The sequence below is a fragment of the Filobasidium floriforme genome (assembly GCF_021052385.1).
Source record: "Filobasidium floriforme strain CBS 6241 chromosome Unknown HD553scaffold_2, whole genome shotgun sequence".
Classification (NCBI taxonomy): Eukaryota; Fungi; Basidiomycota; class Tremellomycetes; order Filobasidiales; family Filobasidiaceae; genus Filobasidium; species Filobasidium floriforme.
This window is the reverse complement of record NW_025763623.1, coordinates 1,182,087-1,209,780: the sequence shown is the minus strand read 5'-3', so window position 1 is coordinate 1,209,780 and position 27,694 is coordinate 1,182,087. Positions and strand designations below refer to the sequence as shown.

Below are 27,694 nucleotides of genomic sequence, written 5' to 3'. Positions count from 1 at the left end.
TCCACAAGTCAAAACGTCGCGATGCGGCTCAGAACGTCAAAGTGCCGGCCCGGGGTAGTGCCGTGCTTTTGGGTAGGATCGGAAGCGAAACAGCCGGGGAAGGGGAGGGGAGTCTCGATTCTCGTTGTTGTGCAGGGATAGCCGTTTCTTCAAGCAAAAGAGACCTAGGCCAAGTCTATGATTTTGTCGTGTTCGAACGGAACTCTCGGCTGACGATACGAAGGTGGATGATCGGTTCTCATCTGATTCCCTATGTACTATCGAGACCCCACTCGCCGCCCGCACTAGTCTTTGCAATTTCCAGAGGCAAAACGCCAGCGAGACGCAGCTCGTTCGCTGCCTTGCTTTGCCCCGACCCGACCCAGACCACCTGTCCACTCGGGCAGTTTCTTTTCTTTGCTGCCCACGTTGGGTTCCCCTCGATGCCCCCCATTGATTCGCCCTCGGATCACACTCCTCCCCCTCTCAACTCACCGGGCGAGAACGTGATGACGTCTGCAGTGTGCTGGCAGAGGTCGCGCTCCAACTCGCTTCCGTCTCGAATTTCCCAACTTTCGCGCGCGAAGACTTTGGAAAAAAACGGACAGCTGTCATCCCCTAGATCGATTGGATGCGGACAATGTGCGGGTCGGACAATGTAAGCAGTATATTGGGCACTGGAGTTCCCGATCTCGATGTTGCGTGGGGCAAAGTACTTTCGAAATGGTACCCTACCCCATGCGATAGGAAAGGCGATGCCGACGACCAGAGGCCGAGGTCGATCTTCCGATCAGCCATTCCGGGGTCCCCAAAGTCCGACTCGCAACAGCTGATGTCATATCATTCGGTACTCATACAATTGATCCTGATTCGCTTTCGCTTATATACTCCTGTTCGATACTAGCGGGCCACCACCTTTGCCTGTTTCTGCTCACTTTGTTTTTCTGACGCTAGCCTATAGCTTGCCCTTGGGCAAGTTCGAATCCAACTGAGCGTAAAGGTCGGACGTCAAGAAGTCGCTAGGCCACTGTTTCGATAGCTGCGCCATCATGTACCCCTTGGCGACGTTGACGTGATCGGTCGAGATGCCGGCGATCTTGGCCACCTTTTGCGCCTCTTCGTCAAAGATCGGCCCAAGGTGGGACGAGGTGATCGTCTTGCCAGAATCCTGTAGCAACCATATAGCAATGATGACACGCGAGCGTAAGCAAGGCTTTGTATGCGTTCCAAGGGTTTCGATCTTGACATACCGTCTTGCTACCGTACTTGACCCACTGCCAGAGCTGGACACGAGCGATCTCGGCGGTTGCCGCATCCTCCTGCAAAGACGGTCATACTACAAGTTTAGCAATGTATCAGGGTTAAAGAATATGGATACCTGAACACACCATCAAAAAGTTGATCGGGACACAGCCGTTACCCGAGATCCAGGCGGCACAATATGACAGGGCTCTGTAGTCGTTCGATTGAAACAAGACGTATTCTTCAGTCCCGGCGTTGGATGACAAAAACAAAGACCTCGTTCGAACTCACGCGGAAATGTTTTCCCTGACACCCTTGTCGGTAATCGCACCGGGTACCGACGGGTTGACGAGATCCTGCTCGGTCACCCTAACGTCCTCCCTTCGAATATGGTACTGATGCGGTCCCGGCATGTGCTTGTCAAAGATGTCCATGGCAATCTTGACCAAGGCAGGATGAGCGACCCAAGTCCCGTCGTGACCCGCCTTGACCTCTCGCTCCTTGTCGGCCCTGACCTTGGACATGGCCTTTTCGTTGGCGGTGTCGTCCCCCTTGATAGGAATCTGAGCCGACATGCCTCCCATGGCGGCGACTTTTCGCTTGTGACAAGTCTGGATGAGAAGCTTGACGTAGGCTTCCATGAAGGGGACGGTCATGGTCACATCGGTTCGGTCCGGCATGACATAGGTCTTGGACGCTCTGAGCTTCTTAATGCTGCGAAACGAAGACAGGTTACGTTTGCTCAGTAATTGCTCCAGCCCATTTAAGAGCAACGTGGTGCTTACTAGCTGAAGATGTAGTCCCATCGACCACAGTTCAACCCAGCCGAGTGATCCCTCAATTCGTACAAGATCTCCTCCATCTGGAACGCTGCCGGGATAGTCTCGATCAAGACAGTCGCCCGGATCGTTCCGTAGGGGAATCGAATGTAAGCGGCGGAAAAGGTGAAAATATCGTTCCACAACCTGTCCGAGCGGTGTCATAGCGTGTATCAGTTCGAAGTTCTGAAATTCATTGGGATACGCATGGGCTGATCGGCTCACCTAGCTTCCAAGTGGTGCTCCATCTTGGGCAAGTAAAAGTAAGGCCCGCTGCCCCGCTTGACGAGCTCGTGAGCGTTGTTGAAGAAGTAGAGTCCGAAATCGAACATGGATCCTGACAAGGGTTCTCCATCGACCTGAATTCGGGGTTCGTCCAGATGCCATCCTCGTGGACTATGATAGCGATGAAGGTTGAAGCTCGGAGACGATGAGCTTCTGGTCAACATGTAACGAAAAAGGCGGGCACTCACCGGACAAGCAGGACGGCGGGGTTCTCAGGGAGCTTGTATTGCTTGCCGTTGAGCTCGAAATCGATCTGTCGCCTGATGGCATCGTAGAGGTTAACCTGACCGTTGACCATATTGTTCCAGGTCGGCGAGTTTGAGTCTGCCGAAGACGCGTAAAGACATCAGCTCCCGTAACTCTCGACGTGGTGACACGACCTTCAAGCTCACCTTCGAAATCCGCCATGAACGTCTTGGCTCCCGATCCGAGGGCGTTGATGACCATCTTCCTATCCGTAGGCCCCGTGATCTCGACCCTCCTATCCTCCAACCCCGGCCCAGGAGGCGCACAGCGCCAAGCGACATCCTCCCTGATCTTCTGAGTGGAATGCAAAAAGTGCAAATGTTTCCCATTGTCCAGCTCGGCTTGGACCTTGTCCCGGTTGGCGAGGAGTTGTTTCCGGACCGGGTTAAAGGTTCGGTGGAGGGTAGCGAGGAATTTCAGGGCCTCGGGGGTGAGGATCTTGGAAGTAGCTTCGCTCGAAGGAGATTCGGCTGTGGGCGATGAAAGGGAGATGCGATTAGGCTCCATACCGACTTGGTCCTCAGTGCACAAGCAAGATAGCTCACCTCGGATGGACATGCCAGTAGGTGTTTGTAGTGAAGAAGCCATGGTGCGAATGAATCTGGCTTGTCGGTATGTTCAACAGGAAGAGGTTATGCTAGTTGCTAGAGATTAATCGGTATATCGTCATCAGCTCAGGTGTCGGAGCGATCGACCGGGTATGGACATCGTGTCTATATCTACCTGGTCAAGTTCTAGATCCCGGAACGGACGGACGATCGATGATGTAGAGAGCGGATAATGATGGTAAGCCGTATTGGAAAACCTCGGTGGTTGTGGCTTGAATGGTAGCAGCTGACTCGAGGTGTGCGTTGGAAAATGCCCACAACCACGACCCCTAGTACCCGCCTAGCTAGGCTGCCAGGCAGCTAATCTGCTCCCGGATCGTCGAAGGACCCGTGAATCCCTGAGGTTGGGATCCCTCCTATCTCTTCGGCCGGGTCATCGCGCCGGGTGATCCGGTTATCTCGCGCGAATGAAAAGGCGTATCGGCCGCGAACATCGAGGTCACGTGATACATGTTCAGTTCATCAGTCCTTTACGTACAGCTACCGGTGCGGATTCTAATTTCGGATCTGACGACATCTGGCTCGGACAATGTCGAGGAATGTCAGGGCCTTGAAATCTCATCGAACTCCCCTTCAACCTTGAGAGGCTAGCAAAAGTATAAGCGTACAAGCGTACAAGACTAGTATAGCCCACGATTCAAGAGCTTCTCAACCTGCAAGATGGACACCATCAAGTCCATGCTGCTGCCTGCTAGTCTGACGGGCGAACCATCTCGCTCGGAACTCGCCGAGAAACTAAATCGATTCCAGTTCGAGCGCGTCCTTTCTCAAGGTGAATAAACAACCAGTCAAGACTCCATAACCGCGTCCCCGATACTGATCTATTTGCATAATAGGTACTACGTCTCCCTACCTTTACCTTCTGGGGAAGATCGATGATGAACCCGCGATCGTCCACCTGCAAAGGGTCGCATTCGACGTTCCTGAAGCGCCTGGAAGTCAGTTCCCTCTGGTTGCGCAGCTAGACACGGTCAAGTCTCTCGAGAAGAACGATATCGTACGTAGTTACTTGACTTTTTGAACGTGCGGCTGTTAATCTGTCGCGTATCATAGTACGAGTGGGCTCAAGGATGGTACGGACAAGACCGAGCGGCCGACGTCAAGGTCAACATCATTCATCCGTGTACTGCTACGCATATCAAAAAGGTAAGCTGTAGCTCCTCTTCTCAGATGTTTTCCCGGTATACTTACGGTATTCGTAATGATCGACTTGTGAGCAGTACTCTACCCAAAAGAGATTCATGATCAACGAGACGCCCGAGATATACCGAGACGTGGTCAAGCCTTATATCCACAGCTTTCCTCCGAGTAGGATCCAATGGCGAGTCCATCTCCTCCAGTCCAGACGCCTTCTTGTTCCGCTTTGAGCTAAACTTGAAAAGAACTTCCGGATCGCAGGGTCTACAACGTTCTCGAGCACAAGAAGGAGGCGGACAAGATCGTGTACGAGGACACGGATCCGGAGACCGGGTTCATGATCTTGCCCGATATGAAATGGGACGGCAAGACGCTCAGTGCTCTCGTATGTCCCGGTGGGAAGACTGGTACCATAGCGCACCACAGCTGACCACAAGACCTATTGAGCTTAGTATCTGACGGCAATTGTCCACACCCACAGACTGAGATCCATCCGAGACCTTCGGCCGTCCGACCTCGACCTCCTGCGCAAGATCAAGAAGGCCGGAGAACAGGTCGTCGTCGAGAAGTACGGCTTGCAACCGGGAGGGGCGAGGGCGTTCCTGCACTACCAACCGTCGTATTATCACTTGCACGTGCATATCGTCTCCCTCACAAATGAAGGCTTTATGGGCGCAGAAGTGGGCAAGGCTCATCTGTTGGACGACGTGATCTCGCTAGTAAGTCTTGCAACTCCTATGCAGCGTAAGCTGGAAGATCGCTCAACCCGCTCGAGTTGCAGTTAGAACAATCGAGTTCCACAGCGGACGAATCTCTACTGCAAAAGATGACCCTGACTTACCAGATCGGCGAGGAAGACGGGCTCTACAAGGCTCTTCTTGCGGCTGGGGTACAGGGTCGAACAGAACCGGCGGCGGGACAATCGAACGACGCAGATGATTCGGCTTCTGCTGCTAGCCGAGCGGCTTGGGACGAGGACGCCGACTTGCCGATCTGCACGGCTTGTGGGACGCAATATCCCGCTGCTCGTGAGGATTGTCCTATCTGCGAAGACGACAGGTGAGCTGCCTTGTGACTTGACAGCTTGCAACCGTTCGATATTCATGAATACCTTGATACCCACAGGCAGTTCGTTCCAGCGAACGGTCAAGCTTGGTCTTGCCTGAGAAAGCTGGCTGACTCTGCCCACAAGAACGAATTGGTCAAGGACAGCCAGGACAACCGGATCTCGTACATCAAGACGACACCCGCCTTCGGAATTGGGCAGACTCGTGAGTGCGCCTGTAATACACCGACTTTGATTGCGTTATTAAATCATTCACGATTGCCTTAGCCTTCTTGATCGAGACGGCCGAAGGGTCGTACATCTGGGACTGCTGTGCTTTCCTCTCCCACAATCTCGTCTCGGAACTGAAAGGCTTGAAGAATCCGCTCAAAGCGATCGTCATCTCGCACCCTCACGTGAGTCGACGGGTATCTTTCCAAATTGGACGGTTGTCAAGCTGAACAGCCTCTTTCTTCAGTTCTACACCACTTCCTTGACATGGGCTAGGGTTCTGTCCGTACCTCTCGTAGTCTGCGGTAAAGACGAGGAGTGGTATCAACGCCTTTCGGATGTCAAAGAAGGCGAGATCGTTTGGTACGACGAGGATCACGAGTTGACATCCAACCTTAAAGCGCTTCGATGCGGAGGGTGAGTTCAGACGATAAAGACATCGCAAAAATCTGGATTGACTGACTCTATACGTTCTAGACATTTTGAGGGGTCTGCAGTGCTTTACTGGGATCGATCTAGAGAGCCCTCACCAGATCACGCTTCGTCAGCTAAATGCCGTCAAGACGGCATCATTTTCTGTGCAGATACAGCCATGGTCCAGCCTACGCAAAAAGGTTTTACCTTCCAGTACTCTGTTCCGAACATGGTATGCTTGGTTTCCCGTTATCCTGGTGATGATCCAGGTAGAAAGCTGAACACAGTAGTCTGTCAGATTCCTCTCAATCCATACGACGTCGCCTACCTCTACAAGAAGCTCAAAGACGTCCCTTTCGGTCAAGCTACCTCGACCTGGCCTGGCCGCTTCATCCGCGAGGACGCTGGCTCTATTCTCGCTCAGAGCGTACGGAAACACCTCGAGACGATGGGTTGCGATTGGCTCTGGGTTTCACTGTCAAATGAGACTCAGAACGAGAGCGCCGGCTCGACCAGCTGGAACAGTGCGGATATCCTCTCTTCACGAGCTTCGGATGGACGCTCCAAGCAGAGTCTGATCATCCTGAACCAACCGATTACGCGCCGCGATATCTTCGAAAAGCTCTGGGATAATTGCGATTACCGGATCTGCGCAGATGGAGGAGCAAACAGGTTGTACGATTTACTCAGCGAGGGCGATCGAGAGCGGTGAGTGTATGGATGACTCGCATGTTTTCCCTGGCGAGGCTGACAAGGTCCTGTGTCAATAGATTCTTGCCGGACGCAATCAAGGGAGACCTGGACTCCCTGCGAGACGACGTCCGGAATTTTTACGAGAGCAGAGTAGGTCAACCGATTCCTATGGGCGCATTTCAGATGCTAATCGAAACAAGTAACCATCTAGAACACGGTCGTTCTGCACGACGAGAGCGAATACACAACCGATTTGCAGAAATGCATCGAGGAGATCGATAGCCGGAGTACCGCGACAGAAGCGGCTACCATCATCATTTTGGGCGGTCTCTCTGGACGTCTCGACCAGACCACCCATGTCCTGGCTTTGTTGCAGAAATTGCGCAGGGGAGGGAAGAGACGGAACGAGAGGGACGAGGAAGCAAGCACGTCCGCCTGGCAGGGAAGTGATTTCAAGGTGTTTATGGGGGACGAACTGGTCAGCAACAGTCGAGGGGAAGATCTATACAAGGATTTCGGGAAAGGAGATGGAACCAAGGATATCAGGGTTATCAGCGAAAACTGCGTCGCCTGGGTTCTCGACGTCGTAAGCCTGCGGAACTCAAATGAATCAGACGAAACACATCTGCTAAATGTATTTACAATCGTCCAGGGAGAGCACATCATCGAGGTAGACCACGAAAGATATGGACCGACATGCGGAGTTTTGCCCCTAGGCATCGAGTCCAGCCACGTCGAAACGAAAGGGTTGAGGTGGGACTTTGGTAAGCGGAAGCATCATGACGCACACATCGCGGCTGCTGGCTCATTCTTGCTATCCTGAATTTAGACTGGCAGACGGCTTTCTCCACTCAGATTTCGACTTCAAACCACCTTGACCCAAATAACAAGCGGGTGATCGTGAGGACGTCTCGCCCCGTCTGGTGGACGATGGAAATCAGAGATATCTCGGATGCCGATGGCCAGTACAGTCAGCAGGATTCCTTTACAATCTAAGTAGCAGTGAGGTTCTTACGTTGTTGTACACATATGGCAGGTCATCCTATGCATATACCACTTCATATCCTTTCCGACCCCTCGTTTGGCTTCCTCACGACCATGCGATGCGCCGTAACGATGACCCAGGTTTGCAATATTCCATTGCTGGAGGAACACCTTGATAGGCTTGAATCGGTCTGGGCTAGCTACGAGAATGCGATGCAAGGGTCTTCATCCTTTAGGATGCGTTTGAAAAGCCAAATCCAGGACTTTGTGAAAGAACAGTCTCCGGCCGATTATAGGGTACGAGTTCATGGTATTTCGTCCGTCTGATTGCTTGTCTGACAAGCGGATTGTAGCTTCGAGCGGTACTCTCGACTGGTGGCCAGCTAGACCTTCAAGCAGTCCCACTACCTGCTTCAAGTCGTAAGTGCATCGTGCTTGAAGGCAGAGATCTTCCTCACGACTTAGGGTTTGTCTCTTTTCAGCTCCTTTTGCGACTCACCCTGATCAGCTAGGGCTGGCTCGCTATGACGTCTTGCTCAACCCGGAGAGTTGTACATCAGGCAAGACGTACGAAGACTTGTATCGGATCAAAACAACCAGGCGGGAGATATACGAGCTACCGCTGCAACAAACCAGTAGGTGATCTTCGTGCATGACAGATATCCTTGGCTAACAGCTTTTGGTGTGCATTCGCGCCGCGTAGAAGATCTAGCTCGCCAAGCGGGGATCGCGATACCGTTCGATACGATAATGCATTGGCAACAGCCCGGATCCACGGCCAGGGAGAACGATCTGGTTTCGGAGACTTCTTTCGCCAATATTGCGGTTCACGTCCCGCTCGGCGACGGAAGTCCTGAATGGTTGACACCGGAAGAGAGTGATACCGTTCCCTTCTTGTCTGGCGTTATGAGACGACATCTGCTGGAACGGGGAGTTCTCAGGACCGGTCGGATTACGGTCCGAGATTTTGAACGATGGGTAGCGGAGGGTAGACGGGTCATAGGGATGAATGGGCTCAAGTAAGTGGGCCTGCTGAGCCGAGCAAGGAGCAAACAACTAATATCCAGTGTCGAGTAGAGGGGTGTGGGAAGCCAATGTGCTGTCGTTACAAATGTGAACGTTCAAGTGCAGACGACTGGATCACAGTCTAAGAGACTTGGAGCAGGAGCTTGAGAATAAGACAATATTTACGCGGAAGAGGAGTGTTATGCGGAAGATAAGAGGCAGAATGTAAGACTCTGAAGCATGGGGCCGACACGAGCATTGGGCAATGATCGCCGTTATCACAGGATGCATACATATAGCATATAGTGACACGGTACATCACATCCTGTCGTGACTCCCGCATCTACCAGATATAGGGGATCATGATGTTCCTCTTGGGATAATTCTTCCCGTGTTCCTTGCGGTAAGTCTTGTGCTTCTTCAAAGCCCACTGCAGCATTTGCCCGACAGAGACCGCCGTGAACAAGGCGACTACAGGAAAACAAGCCTAAATCAGCCTCGGACGTAACGGCTGCATTGCGCAAGGCCGGACGTACAGCTTCCATCACAGGTCATGGCGGTAAGAGCGATCCAAGTGAGGGACTCGAACCAGTAGTTGGCACAGGTGACTTGATCGAAACCGTATCCCTTGGGGAAGTTTCGAGGTTGACCAGGAGGAGTCCTGATGCTACGAAGGTTCATGTGCGTCAAATAGTTGGAAAACTCTCCATACTATTATCCAGAGCCGGTACGGATCAGCTTCACACCCAAATTCGCCGAGGTCCCAACAAGAAGCGACTCACGACCCAGAGCAGAGACCAAGCTCCGATCCAGATCGGATTGTCAAAGACGGTCCCTTTGACAGCGGCAGCACCGTATTGAGGTCGGAAGAAGGAAGCGGCGGTCATCACCCCACACAACAACCAGTAGTGGCTGCAGCTGTTTTCGTGAAAAGGCGGCGCAATTTAACGTTAGGCAGAATCTCATACCGTCACAAATCGAGTCGACGGCTTACTTTTTGAAGATATTTCGGAACGGCATGGTGGCGTGAGAGAATTTGTGGACAAAGACGGTCTCGTATTCACGCTTGACGTAATGCAATACGATCAGAGCTAGGACGGTCCTGGAGTAGCAGAGCAGCACCACATCAGCGATCACGATCCACCTCACGATTGCCCCAAATTGCTCGCCTACTTTTGCAACGTCGATGGCTCGTATGCGGGAGTGGCTTCGAGGAAAGAGAGCCCAGCTTTGTGCAGAGCGCCGTACAGAGTGTGGCCTTTGGTGGACAAGTGATAGAGCAGCGGCTGGATGACTATGGGTCCGAACTGCGTAAAGTCGTGAGAATCTCAGTTCATGAACATCATTGCGGCGTGATCGTTTACTGACATATTCCGCCAAGAAAACCGTCCTCCATGCGATCTGCGGACCGAGATCTTTACATCTAACCTCACTGCCAGATTCCTTGATCCCGTACTTGGCGAGCGAATGCGTGTCTTCTGACAAGACTGCCGGCCTCGCCTTGGGGTCTGCAGCATCCGGAAGACTCAAACGTTGACGAAGTTCGGCGATCTGGAAACACGCAGTCTCAGTTATCAGTCATATGTCAAGCGAATGTGTTGTGGAACCGAATAGACTTACTTTGATGCCTCTAGCACGGATGGCCTTTTTGAGATCAAGCACTGTCACCTGCTCGGCGGTCTTTCCAGGAAAGTCGACCTGAGTGGCAGGCTTGCCGGGCGCTTTGACAGATACGCTGACCATCCTAAATATGCTGATTACTCGGGAGCTTCCGTATCGATGGACAGTAACTGAAGGGTTGTAGGCCTATAAAGTAGCAGGAATGATATGCCGTTCCATTCCATCATATACCCGGGCAAGTTGGCGCGTCCTAGTTGTCAGTCAACCTGACAAGTTGGTCAAAGAGGGGAACCTTGCTTTGAAACACATTTCTCAAAGTTCAACATCTTGTTCGACTTTCATCATCATCACTCTTTACGGACCTGAACAACCAGAGATTACTGGTCCGAGCAATAGGTATTAGGACGACCCGCCCTCATTTAGTGGCTAGGAGGAGCAGACGGTGAAGGAATGCGAAGACAGCTAGCTACCAAGCTTCTAGCTCGCAGAAACTTGCACTCGACCATACGAGTAGCTCGTCTCTGGCAACCAGCCGTAAGCTTCCACGAAGATGACCACCTGACTGATCCGAAGCTAAGTCGTCTGATCGCAGCTGTCCTCTCGAGATGCGCTTCCGTGTGCGTCTAGTCCTGAACTAGGTTCAGCAGTTCAAGATTGCAGACGTAGCTACACCGTCAGCTCAGCTGGCTCAAGCAAGACCGCCAAACCAGCCCTAAACCCCAGCGTTGGCTTCGAAACACACGAAGCCGACCGCAAAAAGATCCACTCTATCCTCTTTCCCTCTATCCCGACACATTTAATACCTGGGCCCCTGAAGAATGCGAACCTCGATCCCGTTCGTGCCGTGGGACTCTCGTCGGCAGAGGTGTTGGAGATGGTCTCCATCATGGCTCCCTTGCTCCAAAAGCTTGAAAGAAAGGTGGTAGCTAGGGATGTCGAGCGGTATGGATTCTCGATCGATACCGAGGCGGTGGAAGCAGTGGAGGAAACGGAAGTCAACGACACGCCGGAACGTCCAGCTACCACAGGTGCAGACGACCCGGCTGGCGAAACTCGAGTCGGCGACTCTGCATCGGGTAAGCCCAAGCAGAGAAAGTTGACACACTTCCGAGCGGATAGGCGGCTGAATCTCGAGCTGTCAGTACGTTTCGCTGAGATCTCGGATACGATGGGACCCTATGTCCCACATATGGCCAACTCGCTCGGGCTGTACATTCGGGAAGCAAGTCCAGAAGCGTTGGCCGAGAACGAAGTCCGGTTGGAACAGGTCGCCAGGTGGTGTTACGTGCACTCGTTCGATGGATCACACATGCAAGGAAGGTCGCGCTCCAGCTTGCGGGATTTCCATATCGCGGGCAAATTGCAGAAAAAGGAACCTGTACTCGGCGCCAATACGCTAGCCGGATCAGCGGTGGGATTGGCAAAGGAGAGGGAAAATCTGGTTAGGCGCGCTCAATCGGCTTATGAGGAGCTACTGTCGAGGTGGACAAAACAGGCTATCGCCGAACGAGCTGCATCATTCGAAGCGGGAGTCAAAGCAGCCGAGAAAATCCTCCGATCGATTGAGGAGACTTTTTGGGATGTCGCCCGTCAATTGGCTATCGTCAACGGTGTTGGGATCAAAAGCAGTGTGACTATCCACGTGAAGACTCGCCAACTGTTGGCTGGTTCCCTGAAAGAGAGATTCCGCGTACCTATGCAAGAGCTCCTTGCGCTGTGGACCCGGATCTCATACGAATTCGGAACGCCAGAAGCACCACTTCGAGCTATGTTGCCGACAGAGACCTTGAACTTGGGCCTTATAAGACTCCTCAGGGGTGTGTACCCGGATGAGAGCCGGATATGGAGCGATGCGATCGATCGGTCAAAGATCCCAGCGACGGATGACTTTGCCCAGTCTACGGAGAAAGGAGACGAGGCGGGCGTATCAGCAATGCAGGCGTATACGGAGCAACTGGTCAGCTCGGCGTACATGCGGTCACAGGACCACCTGCGGCGTATCGTCCGAGCTGCGGCGTCCCGCTCAGACCTAGATTACGTTTTGGAACTATGGAAGATCGCTAAGGATCGTGCCCAGAAAGACAGCTCAGCGATGTCGCCGGACAATCTGGAGACGTTATGCGTTTTCTTACAGGTCCTGTTGCGTACGAAGTCTTTCGGACAGGAAGCACCAGAAGTGGGAAAGGCTCTGGAGGAGGTCTTTGCCCTGTTCCCGACTCCAACACCGCTGCCCATCTATCACACGATTCTGAGCGTGTATGGCGGGAGGTATAACACCGCCATGGCAAAGAATATCTCTGGCGGGGACACGATGCTGGGCAAATTGAAGTACACATGGGATCGAATGAAAAAGGACGGCGTGACACGGGATCTAGAGGCGTACAAATTAGCGATCGTCGGGTTGGGTGCGCATGGCGATTTCGACGCAGTCAGACAGTGCTGGAAAGACTTGGCCGAGGATGAAGAGTGCCGTCGATTGTGGATGGAACAATCAGGTTGTAAGTGGAATAACCCAGATGCGAATCGGTCAACGAGCTGATATTGCTAGCCTTTACAGCTGAACAAAAGGGTCCGTTCCCGCCTATCGAGATGGTCAACGTGTTCATGACCACTTTCCTGAACAGTCCCAAGGCTTCGGGGGCCGCCGAGATTGCTGTTGGAATGTTCGAAACGATCTGTGATCCCAAGACGCCTTACAATCCCGATATCGTCTCGGTCAACATCATGCTGAAGCATTACGTTGCCACAGACGACATCACGGCGATGTCTTCCCTCATGGCAAAACTCTCCAGCATGTGCTTGAAGCCTGATGTTGTGACCTATACCACCATCGTGGACGGACTACTCAAGAGCGGTAGACGAGAGGTAGCGAGGGACACGCTGGACCTTATGCACGCGGACGGGGTGCAACCTAGCTCCTACACCTATGGCCTGTTGATAGGCGATCTCGCGAGAAGCGGTACAAGAGAGGACATGGCTCGAGCGGACGCGCTCGTCAAACGAATGCGACTTTCAAAGTTGACCCCATCGACGGTCACTTATACCGCTTTGCTCGGCGGATACTTCCGGGCAGGCATGGTTCCGCAAGCCCTCACGATACTCAAACAGATGGAAAGGGATGGGATCGACATGGATATCGTGACCTACAATATGATCCTGCGCTCCATCGTCAACAGCAATGTGGATGCCCAGGTCAAGAAGGCAGTGAAGAGGGTCGGGGGAAACGTTGGTGGCAGCCCATCTGGTTTCTGGCGAACCATCATCGACGCTATGCTTGCTCGAAGAATCACACCAAACGACGACACATGGTTCATCATCCTCTCCGGCCTGCTCAGGGCGCACAGATTCGAGGAAGGAGATGCAGTCATAGAGGAAATCCGCAAGCAAGACTTTAGGCCTCGGCCTGCATCGTCCCTTGAAAGGTGTATAGACGACATCCGACAGCGGAAGATCGTCCGTCCTAGATCCGATAATGTAAGGCGTACACGTAGATGATCAAATACAAATTGCATTCGGAGAAGGAAAGGAATCCGCTAGGACCATTCATTGGCTGTTGTCGTGATCGGGATGCCTAATATCGTGCCGTGCCGTGTTGCCATAAGGCCTTGCTACCAAAAGTGCAGCGTCTTTTATGCCAGTCCCAAGAACTTCTTCCCCAACCCCACTTGATGGTACCTCTCGTAGGCTAGTGATCGCAAGGGGAGCAGAATGATCAGCTGGGTACGTATGGCTAGAAGAGCAGTTGTATTACTCACCCCAGTAACTCCACCTTCGACCCATCCATTTTCCAAAGAACGGAACCAGCACGATGGAGAACAGCATCTGCATTTGGCGAAGTGATTCCTCCCATTCCTCCCTAATCAACGCACGCTCCCTCTCGTCTTCTTCGTCGCTGCTGTAGTCGCTGGAGCTGTCCGATCCTGATTCCGAGCCGGAACTGGGCAGGCTCGAGGGGAACGAGGGGTACGATTCGTTGGAGGGTCTAGATGATGGGCCGGCGCCGGATTGCGGAAAGGAGATGGGCATGGCTGGGAAGCGGATTCGTGTTTACCGAAGCCTTGAGCTATATTGTGGAGAGTTGAATTCTTGCGAAGCTGACTTGATGTATACCTGAGTGATAGTATGAGGGTTCAGATCAAGGTTAGCTTTGAGCATGATCTCTTGCTGAGGGGGGGTCATCGGCCTTCGCGGAAGCAAATTCGAGAACTCTGAGCGTCATTCATTCGGCTCAACTGTCACTGTGATTGTCATGCATCTATGCACCTCCCTGCAGTGTGTACGTAGCTGCAATCTACTTGGCCAACGCTAACGTGCCGGACCCATAGCTACCGATGAGTACAAACGATATGGAATCGGTATTTTCCCTCAAAAAGGCTCTGCGGAAGGCTACGACGGCGACGCTGAAACAGCTGGATCAAGCTCAGGTCCAGCGACAATGTGAATCTACTAAGGTTGCTCTAAGCAGCCACTTCTGGCTGACAACGGGAATCTGTAGCCCAGGCTGTTCGGGAGATGATTCATAAGAAAGGCTTGTTGAAGAATATCCGAGGAGTTTCCTGCTACCTATCAATGGAGAATGGAGAGTTGTCGACGTCTGGCATTGTTGAAGACATCCTCTCTGCCAGCAAGTATCTCGCGAACCGAGTTGCAACAGTCTGGAAGCTGATTATCGCTTCCGTCTGCAGACATCCCTCTTTATGTTCCTGTTATACCCTCTTCCATGCCCAAGCCAAGTGGAGCAGACAGACATACTCCTCCCGCTCCGGAAAACGACATGCGGATGTTGAGACTGTATACTCGCCAGGACTTCGAAGGATGTCCCCGTGACAAGTGGGGTATTCCGGATGCTGGTCGCGTTCGGCTTGATAGGCAGGAGGGGATGGAAGAAGTTCGACGTCAAGACGGTACGATTAGATAATCACATGATATCAGTTAGTCGGCTAAACGTAAGAAACCGCAGCGGAAGATGTCGGAGCGGAGCCACTCGATATGATTCTTGTGCCGGGAGTCGCTTTCGATCGCGGCTGTGGCAGAGTAAGTTCGACAGCGAGGCAGCAGATGCATTGTTCTGACTGCCGGTGCCGCTTCGTGTCTAGGTTGGGCACGGCAAGGGGTACTACGATCGGTACATCCAGCGTTATCGGAATTTCGCAGCAAGCAGAGGGGAGAAACCGCCTGTACTCGGTAAGTTTCCCTCACTTGTACACCTGCAGCCTGTCAAACTAACAGAAATCTGTTCTTATAGTTGCTCTTGCGCTGAACGAGCAGATCGCAAATGAGAGCGTTCCTAGGACAGGTAATGATGAACTAATTGACATGGTGATCTGCCCGGACGAGGTGATCGAGAGCTAGTATGAATACAGCTCGGCGCAGTTCAGAAACCGCAGACATATTGAAAAAGAAAATCATGCGACGAAACATATACCGTATGATTCGCTAAGCGAAAAGGGTCTTGCGCAATGTGGTCTTGCCGGTAGTCAAGGCCGCGATCTTGTTTTGTGCTTGTTTGAGAGATTCGACAGCGGTGGCGCGCGACGTGTCCAATCTTTGTAACAGATCGTTCTCCTGGGCCTTCCGAAACTCGTTCTCTTCGTACCAGATACCGTAAATCTCCAGGCTGTTTCGCATTCATGAGTCGGTGTCAATGATGATTCCAGACCAAGACGCCTGAACAGACGTACCATTGTTTAGTGTAATCGACGAGCGTCTTGTCCGTTTCGGCGATCAACTCTTTCTGGCATTGCTTCGCTTGGATAGGAGCCTCTGCGGACTGAGCGGCAAAGTCATCCCACACGGTCTGTCCCAAGTATTTTCTGATGAGCGACCCGTTACAGCCACGCTATTGGCGAAGCCTACCTGATTGATCTTGTCCATCAACTACAAAAGTCAGAGGCATGACGTGTCAACGAAGTATTACATGAGGCGCACACATGGAGCACTGACCTTCCTGACAGTACCCATTGCATTATTCTCATCGACCAGGAAAGGCTGCAACCCCCCCGTTAGCTTTTGTTTCTTCTTGGCAGGTCCGATCAGCGTTGCCTCGTCATCAGATCTAGCCGCTTGGTCCTGACAAGGACTATCTTGCGACATCTCCTGGATAGACCTCCTGCGCTTCTCCTTCTCCTTCTCTCTGTCTCGTTCTGCTCGACGTACAAAGTCAGATCTGCCACCGGCAACGACAAGACAAGAAGGCTAGAAGGATCATTACCCACCGATATCTGCAAGGATGAATTGTTGATTCAGAGATTCTACCGCTGGTTCGTCATCATCGCTTTCGTCGGCAGCCGCTGGCTTGATCGAGGGTTTCTTGTGGATCTCCGGACGCTGTCTGGTTGTTCGTTCTGCGACAAGCCGACTAAGCGACGTGACTTTGCCAGAAGTCCTCTGACTTCTGGTAGGTGTTTCGGGCTCCGTCAAGCCAGTCGGAGGCGGATGATTGGGGATGGCGCGCCTGATTACTCGCTGCGTGGTAGTCGATGAGGAACTTGATGGTAGAGGAGCTACAGGGTGGGCGGTAGGCTTCTTCTATTGAATTGTATACTCGTGAGTGACGCTCACTGAAGAAAGATGCCGCCAGAAACCTACCTTTTCAACGACCGGCTTTTCGGAAGGAACTGCCGTCGCGACTGTTTGAGGCTTTGGCGCCGCTATGGCTTGAGAGGGAACGCGCTTCGCTGTCGCTACAGTATTGTGATCCGTAAAGACGTCGTCAAGCCCGCCAAAATTGTCATTCTCCTGACTAGAATCGATCTGTTCCTCTTCAGATTCCCTGGCTGGCGATTCCCTATCTTCGAGCCGATCGAGCACGGAGGGCTCGACTTCTGGCGCATCTGGGGAAAGTCGAGGTTGTGGTTTTTGCTTCACGTTCACCTTCGGGGTACTGCTTGGTCCAGCTTGCGCCTGGAACGCCTCTTGCATCTAGGTGGACCATGTCAGCCTCGGGTACATTATAGGCCGTGAGAAGCTATTTACCTGCAATCTCGTCGGTTGTGCTCGAGGCTCATCGGGTCTATCGGTCGTCTTCGATGCAGTGAAGGCCTTTCTCTTTGTTACTCCCGAGATATTTTCCACCTGTTCGTCGATCGTCTTGCGACTTTGTCTACTGGGAGTTATCCGTACGGGCGTCACGACATTCTTGGGACCTCGCGGGGACTTGCCGTCTGAAAGGCGGCAATTTTAAGTCAGGTTGCTGCACTTGAGAGGTAATGAGAGAAGTCACTCACAAGTCTTGACCGGTTGCCTTTTAGCCGCCAGTTCAGGCTCTAGCGATTTGACTCGATTACGGTTCTCGCTGACGACCGGAGAATCTGGAAACTCTTCAATGGGAGATTCCTGCCGCTCCAGATCGGAAGGCTCCGGGTCGTGTCTTGGTAATGCCTCATGCTGTGTGGGTGTCGCGGCGATCCTGACCACTTGATCCCCTTCGATAGACTTCGCCACGGGATGGGACTCTGCTTGTACCTCCCCAACCTGGGTCGAGTTCTTAGATGCCCTCGTTACTCGAGATGGTTTGTTCTGTGGAGGGTCGGCTGTTGCTTGATGTGCGCGGGAAACCTGGAACACGGCGGTGAGTCGGAGTTGTTTTTACCTAAGATTCTGAAAGATCCTACCTTCTTCGGGTCCGGGGGTTGAGGTCGAGTACGCGGCTGCCGGGTGGGTTGTCGGCTGGGAGCTGGTCCGGCAGACTCTTGAAGACTCTCGTCTTCGATCCCTGCTTCGACGATCTTCGATTGCATTCCAGCGGGAAGAGTAGCCGCTTTCGAAGGAGCTGATACGCTCTGGTCTGCGACAGGCAACTTGGGTCTCAGCCATCCAGACCGCGAGGCCGGGGCCCCCTCGCTATACTGACTCTGTTGATCTGTGTTCGATTCGCGTCGTTTCTCGCTGTGCACAGTGATATCTTGCTGGACTTTCCGGGTCAGGTTGGCGGCTTCCTTACCGGCCGAAACCTTCTGCTTGACGAGATCTGCGGGGCTTGCCTGCTATACCGTGGTGAATTCGCAAATGTCCGGCGGGTACATTAGTCGGCCCTTATACGTACCAAAGCGGCATTCCTCGACAGGAGCTCTTCCTTCAAGGAGTCCAGATCTCGTGGTCGCATCTGCAACCTGACCGGGCCGGGAAGTCGCTTCTCAGGGGGATAAGAATCAAGTCTGCCGCTTCCTGCGCTGAGTATCAAAGTATTCCCTGTTGTTCAGGATTTTTTTACCGATGAGCATCGCGATGAATCAGGTTCTGACAACGCACTTACCGCTTTGAGCGACATTCAAAGCCGGAATGCCCCAAGTGTTCTTTGCGTAGGATGTGGATTCGTCTTCATCTTTCTGCTTCATCAGTATCCCTAGGTCCTCTCCACCCCAATGAAGGCTGTCTTCCTGCACAAACACCACGATCGAAGAACCGCCCAGTAACTTCTTTCCCCTGCATTGTATCATTTCAACGATATACGCTTGAGATCTGTTGTTGATGTCAACCTTCGAGTCGCATCCAATGGTAGCAAAGGACTTACTTGTAGAGCCCAGAGAACTGATTCATACAGTTCACAAGCATAGGCTAGACAAGCGTTATATCCGTTTCGTGAACAGCCTCGAACAATATTCCCAAATTGCCCTGAGACTGACCTCTTGAAAGACCCTTGATTTGGTGTACTCCGACAGAGCTTTTTGCAGGTGATTCATCGATCCGCCATTTTCTAGAGTCGACTTTGCGAATGTTTTGAAGTCCGATTGGATGGTGCCCTTGTTGCGGGTCTGCATGATCGTAGCGAAGAGAGCTAAGGCCTGAAAGCGACTGATTGGGTCTGTAAAGGACCATCTTCAGCTCGCGATGCTGCAGCGATTCGTACTCTTTGAGCTCACCTTCGCACCGGTAGAAATGGTCCCCTAAAGCTCGACTATATCATGAGGTCAATAACGAGTATGACGGCTACATGAAACAGACTCACATGTGCACATCTTTTAGGACTCGTGGTTGGAAACTGGAAGCTTTCTTGATAATCGTATAAACCAGATGGATTGCCTAAGCTTCGAATACATTAGCCCTAGCGGATAGCTTTCAGGATGGTACGAAGCACTGACCGCCATGATCGTACCAGGAGCCTTCTCGAAAGCAGGCTCGGACTCCAAGAGCTCTATCGCTTGTGGAGCCACATCCAAAGCGATCCCAGAAGCCTCTGCATCAAGTATCAGTCGCATATCCTGCTACGAACAGATGTAGAGCACTGACCTGAGCTATCGCTACTGTTCATGATCTTTGCCTGTCCGTATCTCAACAGTGTAGCATCAATGGCTTTGAATGATCATATGTCGTACCGCTTGACTTACGGTAAACCTGCGAGTGATCGACCGCCGTTAACATCACGTTCCCGGTGACCGGCACCTCAACTCACCATTCTAGAATTCCCTCCACGACAGTCGCCCATTTTTGTTCTTCATTCGAGAGACCTCCTTTCATTGAGATGGCTAAACTATGGACGGTGTCACTGAGCAGTTTCAGCAACAGGCTGGCTGTAGCCGGGAAGTCGGGAGTGTGCAAGTTCTGTGGACGTGTCGGCATAAGAAGGCATTTCGGAGTGATGTCATAATACCCTTACGTCGCTAAGATAGTTGATGATTTGCTGAGCGCCATCAAACCGTGACTGTTGGTCCACGTCCTGAAGTGATCACAGCACGCTGAGAGGTCAGCGACGCTTTGAGATCGTGATACTGTCATACGCACCAGCACCGACTTGATGGCCTCCGCCAATCTCTGACACTTCAGGTCTCGTCCGGTCTCCAGTGAATAGTCTTTGAGATAGAACTTGTACGACTTGTGCTGTGGAACGGGTATCATCTCTGCTATATTCCGAAGGCGAACCCCGATATCGATTTTTTGGAGATGAACGCAGGTGACTCGTGATTGTTACGGAGATACTTGTCGCAATTGAGATTCTCGACCGGGAAGTCAGTGAACCTATCGAGAGCTTTCGACCAGGGGCCAAATGGACGGGGTAATTAAAGCGTACAATACATGAATCCACGATAAATAAGTAGTCAGTCTAGCCGCTAGCCGATTGCGATCTGCTCGATCTGTTCATCATTTCCTGGCTCGGTGCGGAAGCAAGAGGCGAGCCAAAGGATGTTTCACTTCGGGCTTCCGAGAGCAAGGCAGCCTGACATGTATCTGCCTTTTAGTTGGCTCTTGCGAGGATCGTGACACCGTCAGTGACGAGTGTACAGTGAGTGTTGAGGCCAATAGAAACAGAAGGCAGAGCTTTCTACACAACCTCGGGCTGCCCTTACCAGGCAGGCCGTTGCTGTCCAAGAAGCTAAACAACCCTTTCATCCATAAGCTCCCGCTCGCAAACTATGCTTGCAACCTGAATCGAGCCAGCAGTCCTGACGCCCCAAGCTCGCTGTTGCCTGACCTTCCACGTATAGAAAGTAATGCATGAGGTATATCATGGATCATAGATGAGCTAATACGTCCAGCGTTCACACAAATCCGCTGCCGCCACGTTTGGCATCGATCTTCGCGAAACGGACTTCGAGCTTCCTCTCGTTGATAACGCAAACAGTGGCCAGAAAGAGAGCTCCCACAATGCCGACAAACCCGTAGATGGAACTATGAAGAGAAACATGAACAAACTGCATCAGCATCCTACGAGACTTCCTCCTCAATTGTACGTGACGACATACGTGAAAACGTTCTCCAGAGTATAATCCGTTCGAGTCGTTATCTCGTCGATACATCCCCTTTGTGCCTCGGCAAATTCGGTATCGGCGCAGAAGCCGAGGGCTGTCATGAACAGACCTTCCGTTGTAGCGTTGCTAGGGCGATGAGGATGTTGAGCCCACGCCGCAACAACCTTTGAGTAGATGCTTACTAGTAGCCACAGCATGAGAACTGAATTTCGTGACAATGAACCAGGTACGGTTAGCATTGGTCGCAAGTACAGGGTACCTTTTGAGAGCGATCGATACTCACCTTGTTCTGTAGATGGGCCTGTTCATTCGGGGACTGCTTCACCCAAACCTTGGCAAAATGATTTCGCTGTCGCAACGACACGAACCAGATACTGGTGCCGACCTGGACATGGCAATATGGGCTCGCTCAGCATTGGGATAAGAGATCAAGATCGGCTTCACTCACGGCGGTAGCCACGCACATATTGACGACCAGCGTCCAGTTGAAAGCGATCAGGAGTTTGTTCCGGTAGACGGGCCTTGTGATTGCAACGATCGACAGGAGAAAGCTTGCCAGCAAGCATGCTCCAGTGAAGGTTCCGACTGTCGAGTAGAACGGGTTGATAGTGTCAATGTCAAACAGCTGGTGCAACTGCTTCTGGGTCGACCGACTTTTCTCATCGTGCTTCGTCACGGCCATCGAGATCAACAAGTCTTCACCCTTGGATACGACTGCAGCATAGCCGATGGCAACGACGCCGGCAGCAAGTAGGCAGAGGTTGAGAAGCCACCAGACGAGTTTTAACTTGTTCATGGCGGGAAGTATTCCAACGTTATTTGCGTTCCAGGTAAAAAGGGTTTGATCACGAAGGGAAGTACGTCCGAGTCTGACTGTAGAGCTTGCGGACCTCCTGTCTGCTAGCTCGAATGGAGGAATCCTAGCCTAATCAAGCATGATAGTATCAGAGAATAGCGCGATCTTGGATCGGAACCTTGAGGTAGCAGTGTCACCCTCAACGTCGAGGCATCGATTGATCAAACGAAAATGATGGGTCGTTCAAAGAAAGAAAGGGGAAATGTGTCGCTCTAACGCGAGACCGGATTCCGGGGTTGCCCGACAAGGCCTCGCTGCGGAAGCGCGGCTTTGTTGCTAGTGAGGCCAGGAACATCCGCTGTGCCGCATCTACTATGTATCTGGTCTCGTACTTCTAATGACAATCGGCAGAACGCTCATCTATGCTACATCATGCTATCATGCGCATTGTGCTCCCAGGATCTCTGCGAGTTTTCTCGCCCGTACCATAACCTCTCCTCGGGCACCCATCATGGTCAACCGCAAGCTGACTCCTTTCAAATCCTCCAGCGTATCGAGGCTCTTTAGGAGGGTCAACTCGAACCGACCGAAAGCCCAATTCAGCGCGTAGACGTGTATTGCTGAATCTTCCTGATCCCGCAGCCGCAGGAACCCTTTGACTATCAATCAAGCGATCTTTGAGCATGACGAATGTCTTGACCTTTTTGGCAAACAGCTTACCCCGGTAAACCTCGAAAGGAAGCTTCTTGAGCCCAGCTTCCAGTACTTGCAAATCAACGGGCACCTCTTCGCCCTCTCCTGCCCGCTCGGGAGCATCCATCGTCCCATCGCAGTCGCATTTTTGTCCTTTGTCATGCTCGTGAGCGTGACCGTCCCCCGCAGCAAGCCGCTTCTTGCCCTTCCCTGGCTGAACTCCGCCTTTCCATACACTTCTCGTCTCGATCTCATTCATGTGTGATTCCTTCTTGCCATCTGCCCCCAACATGTCCCAATCCGCTGTCTCGTCGCTTCCTCTCTCAAAGAGCTTGGTGTCCAGCCCGAAGACTAGCTCGGGTTTGAGCGGTGTTGATTTTGATACTCGGATCATGGGTGTCTCGTCATTGAGTTCGTAAAGATGGTCCAAAACGGAGTCAAGCTCCCGTTCCGAAACCAGGTCGTACTTGTTCAACAAGAGGCAGTCGGTGTATTTGGCTTGAATCTGTGGTTTAGGGTGCGTGATGTCAGCCGGTTCTATTCTACCATCCCCCTTCAGCCTCGTATATTGACCTTGGCAGTGGGACTTGAATCTTCGTAACCCTTGAAATTGACGCAATCGATGACAGTAGCTACCGAATCTAGCTTGAAGCCTTGAGGGGCCAGCTCTCGGACCTTGATTGCCAGCGTTGCCGGGAAGGCAGATCCGCTAGCCGATTGAACACGTATCTTTAGCATGAAGCACGACGATTCCGATCATAGGGCGCAAACCGCTTACCTGCTCTCGATGATGATCCGATCAGGATTCATCTTCTCTGTGTGCTCAATGCGGTTCAGCTTTGGAATATACGAATTGGTAGTTACAGCTCGACCTACCTTTAATCTCTAGCATAGCATTCTGAATTTGTCCGACGAGTGTGCCTGCAGCCGAGATGTCATCAAATCGTGTCACTGTGTAATCTTGTCCCGGAGCTACTCACAACACCTGTGGACCCAAGACGATCGTCAACCTCTTGAACGTCCCCGGGATCCGATATATGTTTGTTTAGGCTTACAGACAGCCGTTTAAGATCTCGCTAACTCCAGCGATAGAGGACTCTTTGGCTATCAGCGAATCCACTCTGTTCATATGATTGATTCGGTCAGCCCGAAATGTGCAGTTTGAGCTTATAGTACAGACAGACTCACTCGACATCCCCATACTCGTTCTTAAGCAGCACTACCCTGTAATCCTTCGGTAACTCGCCAAGCAGTCCCAAGATCGTTGATGTTTTACCCTGTGCCGACACAGTTCAGAGTCAAGATATCAGTCCCACGATCGGTACATCTGAAGCGCAACAAGAACGACTTACAGCTCCCTGACCAACAAGAAAGCAAAGTACGCAAGACATCAGCTCGCCCGCCGGAGACATCTAAGTCAAGGGCACAATTGAGCGTACCAGGAACCCGGTAAAGCACGTCACTGAGATCGCATCTGCTAGGGCAATACGATCTCCGCTAGTGTCTGTCATGTTGAATCGTTGGGTACGGTTCTAGTCCGATGTGCCAGCTACCTACAACGTGCAACATGGACTTACCGAGCTGAACGTTGTTAGAAATGCCGAACTAATTACCTCACCTCTACATCGGGGCCTCCACCCTTGCTAAGGTTGCGCATCTCGACGCGTGAGAAAGCGTTCGAATCGATCTGACGCGGCGAAGGGGGAGCTTGCAGCTTGGCATCGAAAGGACTTCACCCCTGTGCCCTTTGTCGATCTAATCCTCAAATACCTATTCTTCTTCTTCTTCAACTCGTTTCTTGCAATCGAGCCACATAAAAACTACTACAACCAATTCTGCAACATGTCTGACGATCGAATGGCCCCTCCCCCCGGTGGACGACGAGTCTACTTGGGTCGTCTCCCTCCCAGTAAGTCGATCCGTTACGCAGAGAAATAGGTAGACCCGTGACCGATAATCATTCTTATTGTGGTTTACCATAGACACTGAAAAGAAGGATGTCGAAGACGTTAGTCGCTTGTCCCATCATATCGTGCATTTATCCGAATCATACTGACCTATTTACTCTATCAGTTCTTCGCCCCCATCCAGTTCACTGACTGCCGTATCATGGGACACTTTGGTTTCGTCGAGTTTGGCAGCCCTGAGGTACGTACCGCGCTTACAAATTACGATCCGAACTTCGCAACTAATGCGCACTATATGTTGTTGCCGTTGATAACAGGATGCCGATGACGCTGTCGCTCACAATGCCCGAAAGCCCATGCTCGGAGCCGAGTAAGTCGCGTCAGAGTTGTTCATTTATCCTGATCGATCTGACCCTGATGATATGGTCCCTGCAGCATCATCGTCGAGAAGGCCAAGGAGAACTCTCGTCCTCGACGAGAGCCCGGCGGTTACGACTCGTACGGCGGGTGAATATCATCGAGGCTCGTATGCTTCGAGAGATCTAGCTAACAAACCCTTGCTTGCATGGCCATGTTAGTCCTCCTCCTCCTAGACGAGGACCTGCTCCCGGTCGAGGCGTTCGGCTTACCATTCGAGGTTTGAGCCCGGACGTCAGCTGGCAGGTGAGCGTCTCCACCATGCGAAGACGATCGAAAAGACGACCCAGATACAAGTGAACTGACCCCTTTACGTTTTTTGCTTGGTTCACTCAGGACCTGAAGGACTTCGGTCGTGAGGGTGGTGCCGTCATCTTTGCTGATGTCAACCGTGCTGGAGAGGGGTGAGTTTATGAGCGCATCGCTCGAGGCCATCGCGTCCATCGCTGACCTCGGCTACCTTGCGTCTCCGTCTCGCAGTGTCCTCGAGTACGCCAGCTTGGGTGAGGCCGAGCAGGCTATGGACCGTCTCTCCACTCAGACCATTCGTGGTGCAAAGGTCGACATCATCATTGACGACGTGAGTTTGAAGCAGACCGCCATGATCTCGCCTTGCATTTTCTCACCTCTTTGGTACATGTCGCTCCAGGCGCCTCCCCGAGGTGGACCTCCTCCCCGAGACTACGACCGTGGATACGACCGTGGTGGTCGTGGTGATGACCGAGGCGGATACGGTGGCCGAGACAGCTACAGGGACCGTCGATCCCCTCCTCCCCGTCGAGACTATGGCGGAAGGTACGACGACCGAGAGCGTGACCGTGACTACCGTGACCGTTCTCCTCGTCGGGACAGGGACAGGTCGCCCCCTCCTCGATCCAGGGACTACGACCGACGAAGCCCTCCTCCTCCTTCCAGGGAGAGGGACCTCCCCCCTCCCAGGCGTGGCGATGATCGCGAGTAAGTGTGAACAACTCCTAGATCCGACCTGGAATTTGGTCGCCTATTCGGTCGCCATTCTGGATCGACTTGGATCTCTACTTGTGCCATGTGAAAAGTTTCTCATCATTCGCTGCGTTCATCCCTTCGCCTTCCGCCACGACCCGCCTTTCTTTCTCTGCAGCTACCGATAAGCTCTGTTCGCACTTCTTTCCGGTCAACGACTCGCTCGACAACATGGCTCGGACAGGACGTTCGCTTCTGGAAAGGTGGAAACGACGGATGCTTGGACTGAAGTGAATCAGAAGTCGGGGATTGGACGTGGATATTTTCTGGATCTCGAAAGACAAAAAAAATTGTTCTCTTCCTCTACTATGTTGGCCTATGGCGCTCTTTCTCTCACGGATTGATGGTCCCTTCTAACGTTCGGGTACGACCCCCTGAGGCTCACTGGCGTAACCCTGAGGTCGGACGATGGTGGACTCGAAGATACAATGTCGCATGAATGCGCACGCTTTGTCGAGGAAGTACAGGCCCCTTTGGCCGGCGGTCTTCGCACCTAGGCTACGATGGCGACCGGGGATGGCTAACTAGCGGGCTCGCATGTCGATCAAACTGGTGCACGAGGTTTAAATCGCCCGGTCTCAAGTCTCAGCAGGTGTACAGGTGTACAGCACAGACAGGCTGGACTGCTTACTTGGGCGTCGTTTACCGTGAACGGATCGGAGGCAAATCGCGTTTCTCTGCTGTGCCCGGCGTTGCGGCGCTTCGCTACAAATACCTCAGCTTCACCGGTCCCCGTTTGGCTGCCTTGGGTCCGCTCGTATGCGAGCGCTCGTATCAAGGTCAACTACAAGCAACCAGGTACCGGACAGAAGGCCGATCGCAAAACCCCATGGTCGTTATGGTTGCGACCCAAGGATACGGGGTCGGGCCCGAAATCAGAGTGACAACAGGTGAGCTTATGGACGTGATGTCGTTTTCCATCCAATCTCGAGCGTGCCTCTCTACACCCCATCGTACATCCCGGGATTTGCAGGTAGCGTCTGGCTTCCTTGCCTTAGTCTGCGAAACCTTGTAGTTGTATGATCATTTGTAAATCAGAAGACTGCGCACCGAGGGGGGCTATGCCAAGAATTTGTTGTGATGACGAAGAAGAGCCGGGACCGAACGCGTTTCATCGCCGGAGGCCGAAGCTGTGCAAACGATCAGCATCTCCTTCCTTTAGCTCCCAGCTCCCCAGGCATACTACTGTACACTCAGCTTTGAGAATTGAAGGACGACTCCATCTTCCTTTGATCACTCTCCCCTTTGCTTCTCCGGATACCGCCAACGTGTCACCCCTTACTTTCCTCTCGAGTGTTACATATAGTATACATTCGAGCTATAGCAGCTGGACTGCAGTTACGCTCGGAACTAGACGACACGAACCTACCAACGACGATCAGCTAGAGAAACCCCCTTCCCTTCCACAACCTAGACGGCGGCATAAGGAGCACGACGACTAGTCATATTACGCCCCATCCATCATACGACTGGAAACCTTCAGAACGACTCCCAGAACTGGTACGACAACACGTTCATCTCATCACTCTAGCACCTCTGCCTTCGGTAAGTCAAAAATAGCTTGAACGGCCTGATCGCGATCTCTGGTACCTAGCTGATCAGGTCAAACTTGTGCCGGATCTGCAGATGAGCCGTCAACCCACCGATATGGCGGGCAGCAACCCTCAGACCGGCCCAAATCTCTCGTCTACCTCATTCACCTATCCTCCTTCTCAAGCTCCACCCATTCCCAATTCTCCCCTGCCCGGACAGGGACCCATCCAGGCTCCCCCTGAAAATGATCCTCCTCCATTCCGACGACCGTCGCAAGTGGAGCGGAATAACCTCAACCTCCCTAGGAGAAGCCCCAGCATGAGTGCTCGTGCCCAACGGGAGATGATGAAGAGG

At 52.5% G+C, this 27,694-nt stretch overlaps 12 protein-coding genes across 12 annotated transcripts; 6 read left to right on the top strand and 6 right to left on the bottom strand.

Moving 5' to 3' along the window:
- Positions 1 to 721: 721 nt before the first annotated feature.
- On the bottom strand, positions 722 to 3,528 carry HD553DRAFT_304737 (malate synthase). The gene is made up of 10 exons (XM_046179055.1): positions 3,294 to 3,528; positions 3,116 to 3,214; positions 2,717 to 3,040; positions 2,513 to 2,648; positions 2,265 to 2,435; positions 2,007 to 2,186; positions 1,513 to 1,935; positions 1,368 to 1,431; positions 1,230 to 1,298; positions 722 to 1,147 (listed from the first exon to the last, which is right to left on the bottom strand). The coding sequence occupies exons 2-10, from the start codon at positions 3,156 to 3,158 to the stop codon at positions 935 to 937; spliced, it is 1,623 nt and encodes a 540-aa protein (XP_046039804.1). The 5' UTR covers positions 3,159 to 3,214; positions 3,294 to 3,528; the 3' UTR covers positions 722 to 934.
- A 509-nt stretch (positions 3,529 to 4,037) lies between these two features.
- On the top strand, positions 4,038 to 5,100 carry HD553DRAFT_267535 (mRNA decapping enzyme; the record flags this gene model as incomplete). Its single annotated transcript, XM_046177530.1, has 5 exons — positions 4,038 to 4,175; positions 4,232 to 4,324; positions 4,399 to 4,517; positions 4,577 to 4,700; positions 4,768 to 5,100. Coding segments are annotated over 5 exons (807 nt in total), but the record flags the coding sequence as incomplete, so codon positions are not given.
- A 41-nt stretch (positions 5,101 to 5,141) lies between these two features.
- Positions 5,142 to 6,717, top strand: HD553DRAFT_267555 (uncharacterized protein; the record flags this gene model as incomplete). The annotated part of the gene is made up of 6 exons (XM_046177531.1): positions 5,142 to 5,374; positions 5,441 to 5,586; positions 5,649 to 5,776; positions 5,839 to 6,008; positions 6,069 to 6,237; positions 6,304 to 6,717. The coding sequence occupies 6 exons, from the start codon at positions 5,142 to 5,144 to the stop codon at positions 6,715 to 6,717; spliced, it is 1,260 nt and encodes a 419-aa protein (XP_046039802.1).
- A 907-nt stretch (positions 6,718 to 7,624) lies between these two features.
- HD553DRAFT_102710 (uncharacterized protein) lies at positions 7,625 to 9,012 on the top strand. Its single transcript, XM_046176381.1, has 6 exons — positions 7,625 to 7,979; positions 8,036 to 8,102; positions 8,165 to 8,317; positions 8,386 to 8,701; positions 8,760 to 8,912; positions 8,972 to 9,012. Exons 1-5 carry the CDS (start codon positions 7,728 to 7,730, stop codon positions 8,797 to 8,799), a joined length of 828 nt encoding a protein of 275 aa, XP_046039801.1. The 5' UTR covers positions 7,625 to 7,727; the 3' UTR covers positions 8,800 to 8,912; positions 8,972 to 9,012.
- HD553DRAFT_304731 (3-oxo-5-alpha-steroid 4-dehydrogenase-domain-containing protein) lies at positions 8,953 to 10,553 on the bottom strand. Its single transcript, XM_046179054.1, has 7 exons — positions 10,308 to 10,553; positions 10,056 to 10,238; positions 9,861 to 9,994; positions 9,682 to 9,789; positions 9,470 to 9,605; positions 9,224 to 9,398; positions 8,953 to 9,158 (listed from the first exon to the last, which is right to left on the bottom strand). The coding sequence occupies exons 1-7, from the start codon at positions 10,428 to 10,430 to the stop codon at positions 9,031 to 9,033; spliced, it is 987 nt and encodes a 328-aa protein (XP_046039800.1). The 5' UTR covers positions 10,431 to 10,553; the 3' UTR covers positions 8,953 to 9,030.
- Positions 10,554 to 11,193: 640 nt separating this feature from the next.
- On the top strand, positions 11,194 to 13,977 carry HD553DRAFT_360759 (uncharacterized protein; the record flags this gene model as incomplete). The annotated part of the gene is made up of 2 exons (XM_046183962.1): positions 11,194 to 12,805; positions 12,865 to 13,977. The coding sequence occupies 2 exons, from the start codon at positions 11,194 to 11,196 to the stop codon at positions 13,800 to 13,802; spliced, it is 2,550 nt and encodes an 849-aa protein (XP_046039799.1). The 3' UTR covers positions 13,803 to 13,977.
- HD553DRAFT_280308 (uncharacterized protein) lies at positions 13,756 to 14,404 on the bottom strand. The gene is made up of 2 exons (XM_046178101.1): positions 14,063 to 14,404; positions 13,756 to 13,992 (listed from the first exon to the last, which is right to left on the bottom strand). Exons 1-2 carry the CDS (start codon positions 14,331 to 14,333, stop codon positions 13,937 to 13,939), a joined length of 327 nt encoding a protein of 108 aa, XP_046039798.1. The 5' UTR covers positions 14,334 to 14,404; the 3' UTR covers positions 13,756 to 13,936.
- A 249-nt stretch (positions 14,405 to 14,653) lies between these two features.
- On the top strand, positions 14,654 to 15,448 carry HD553DRAFT_255701 (5-formyltetrahydrofolate cyclo-ligase; the record flags this gene model as incomplete). The annotated part of the gene is made up of 5 exons (XM_046177352.1): positions 14,654 to 14,744; positions 14,803 to 14,951; positions 15,037 to 15,211; positions 15,268 to 15,341; positions 15,404 to 15,448. Coding segments are annotated over 5 exons (534 nt in total), but the record flags the coding sequence as incomplete, so codon positions are not given.
- Positions 15,449 to 15,638: 190 nt separating this feature from the next.
- Positions 15,639 to 20,298, bottom strand: HD553DRAFT_102629 (uncharacterized protein). The gene is made up of 22 exons (XM_046176380.1): positions 20,028 to 20,298; positions 19,903 to 19,962; positions 19,699 to 19,847; positions 19,634 to 19,640; positions 19,536 to 19,566; positions 19,388 to 19,482; positions 19,255 to 19,328; positions 19,169 to 19,203; positions 18,932 to 19,110; positions 18,820 to 18,863; positions 18,562 to 18,767; positions 18,352 to 18,497; positions 18,160 to 18,289; positions 17,921 to 18,093; positions 17,534 to 17,864; positions 17,283 to 17,470; positions 16,896 to 17,228; positions 16,523 to 16,835; positions 16,251 to 16,450; positions 16,164 to 16,184; positions 15,989 to 16,104; positions 15,639 to 15,924 (listed from the first exon to the last, which is right to left on the bottom strand). The coding sequence occupies exons 1-22, from the start codon at positions 20,139 to 20,141 to the stop codon at positions 15,744 to 15,746; spliced, it is 3,126 nt and encodes a 1,041-aa protein (XP_046039796.1). The 5' UTR covers positions 20,142 to 20,298; the 3' UTR covers positions 15,639 to 15,743.
- A 311-nt stretch (positions 20,299 to 20,609) lies between these two features.
- On the bottom strand, positions 20,610 to 21,998 carry HD553DRAFT_304720 (uncharacterized protein). Its single transcript, XM_046179053.1, has 6 exons — positions 21,647 to 21,998; positions 21,441 to 21,577; positions 21,276 to 21,377; positions 21,175 to 21,194; positions 20,987 to 21,118; positions 20,610 to 20,912 (listed from the first exon to the last, which is right to left on the bottom strand). Exons 1-6 carry the CDS (start codon positions 21,786 to 21,788, stop codon positions 20,783 to 20,785), a joined length of 663 nt encoding a protein of 220 aa, XP_046039795.1. The 5' UTR covers positions 21,789 to 21,998; the 3' UTR covers positions 20,610 to 20,782.
- A 134-nt stretch (positions 21,999 to 22,132) lies between these two features.
- Positions 22,133 to 24,042, bottom strand: HD553DRAFT_304713 (CobW/HypB/UreG, nucleotide-binding domain-containing protein). The gene is made up of 10 exons (XM_046179052.1): positions 23,920 to 24,042; positions 23,874 to 23,878; positions 23,670 to 23,758; positions 23,535 to 23,602; positions 23,498 to 23,500; positions 23,358 to 23,402; positions 23,260 to 23,296; positions 23,055 to 23,190; positions 22,509 to 22,986; positions 22,133 to 22,447 (listed from the first exon to the last, which is right to left on the bottom strand). The coding sequence occupies exons 1-10, from the start codon at positions 23,990 to 23,992 to the stop codon at positions 22,227 to 22,229; spliced, it is 1,155 nt and encodes a 384-aa protein (XP_046039794.1). The 5' UTR covers positions 23,993 to 24,042; the 3' UTR covers positions 22,133 to 22,226.
- Positions 24,043 to 24,323: 281 nt separating this feature from the next.
- Positions 24,324 to 25,766, top strand: HD553DRAFT_339075 (uncharacterized protein; the record flags this gene model as incomplete). The annotated part of the gene is made up of 9 exons (XM_046182406.1): positions 24,324 to 24,390; positions 24,464 to 24,489; positions 24,555 to 24,629; positions 24,706 to 24,758; positions 24,824 to 24,895; positions 24,967 to 25,051; positions 25,142 to 25,209; positions 25,286 to 25,385; positions 25,455 to 25,766. The coding sequence occupies 9 exons, from the start codon at positions 24,324 to 24,326 to the stop codon at positions 25,764 to 25,766; spliced, it is 858 nt and encodes a 285-aa protein (XP_046039793.1).
- Positions 25,767 to 27,694: the final 1,928 nt, after the last annotated feature.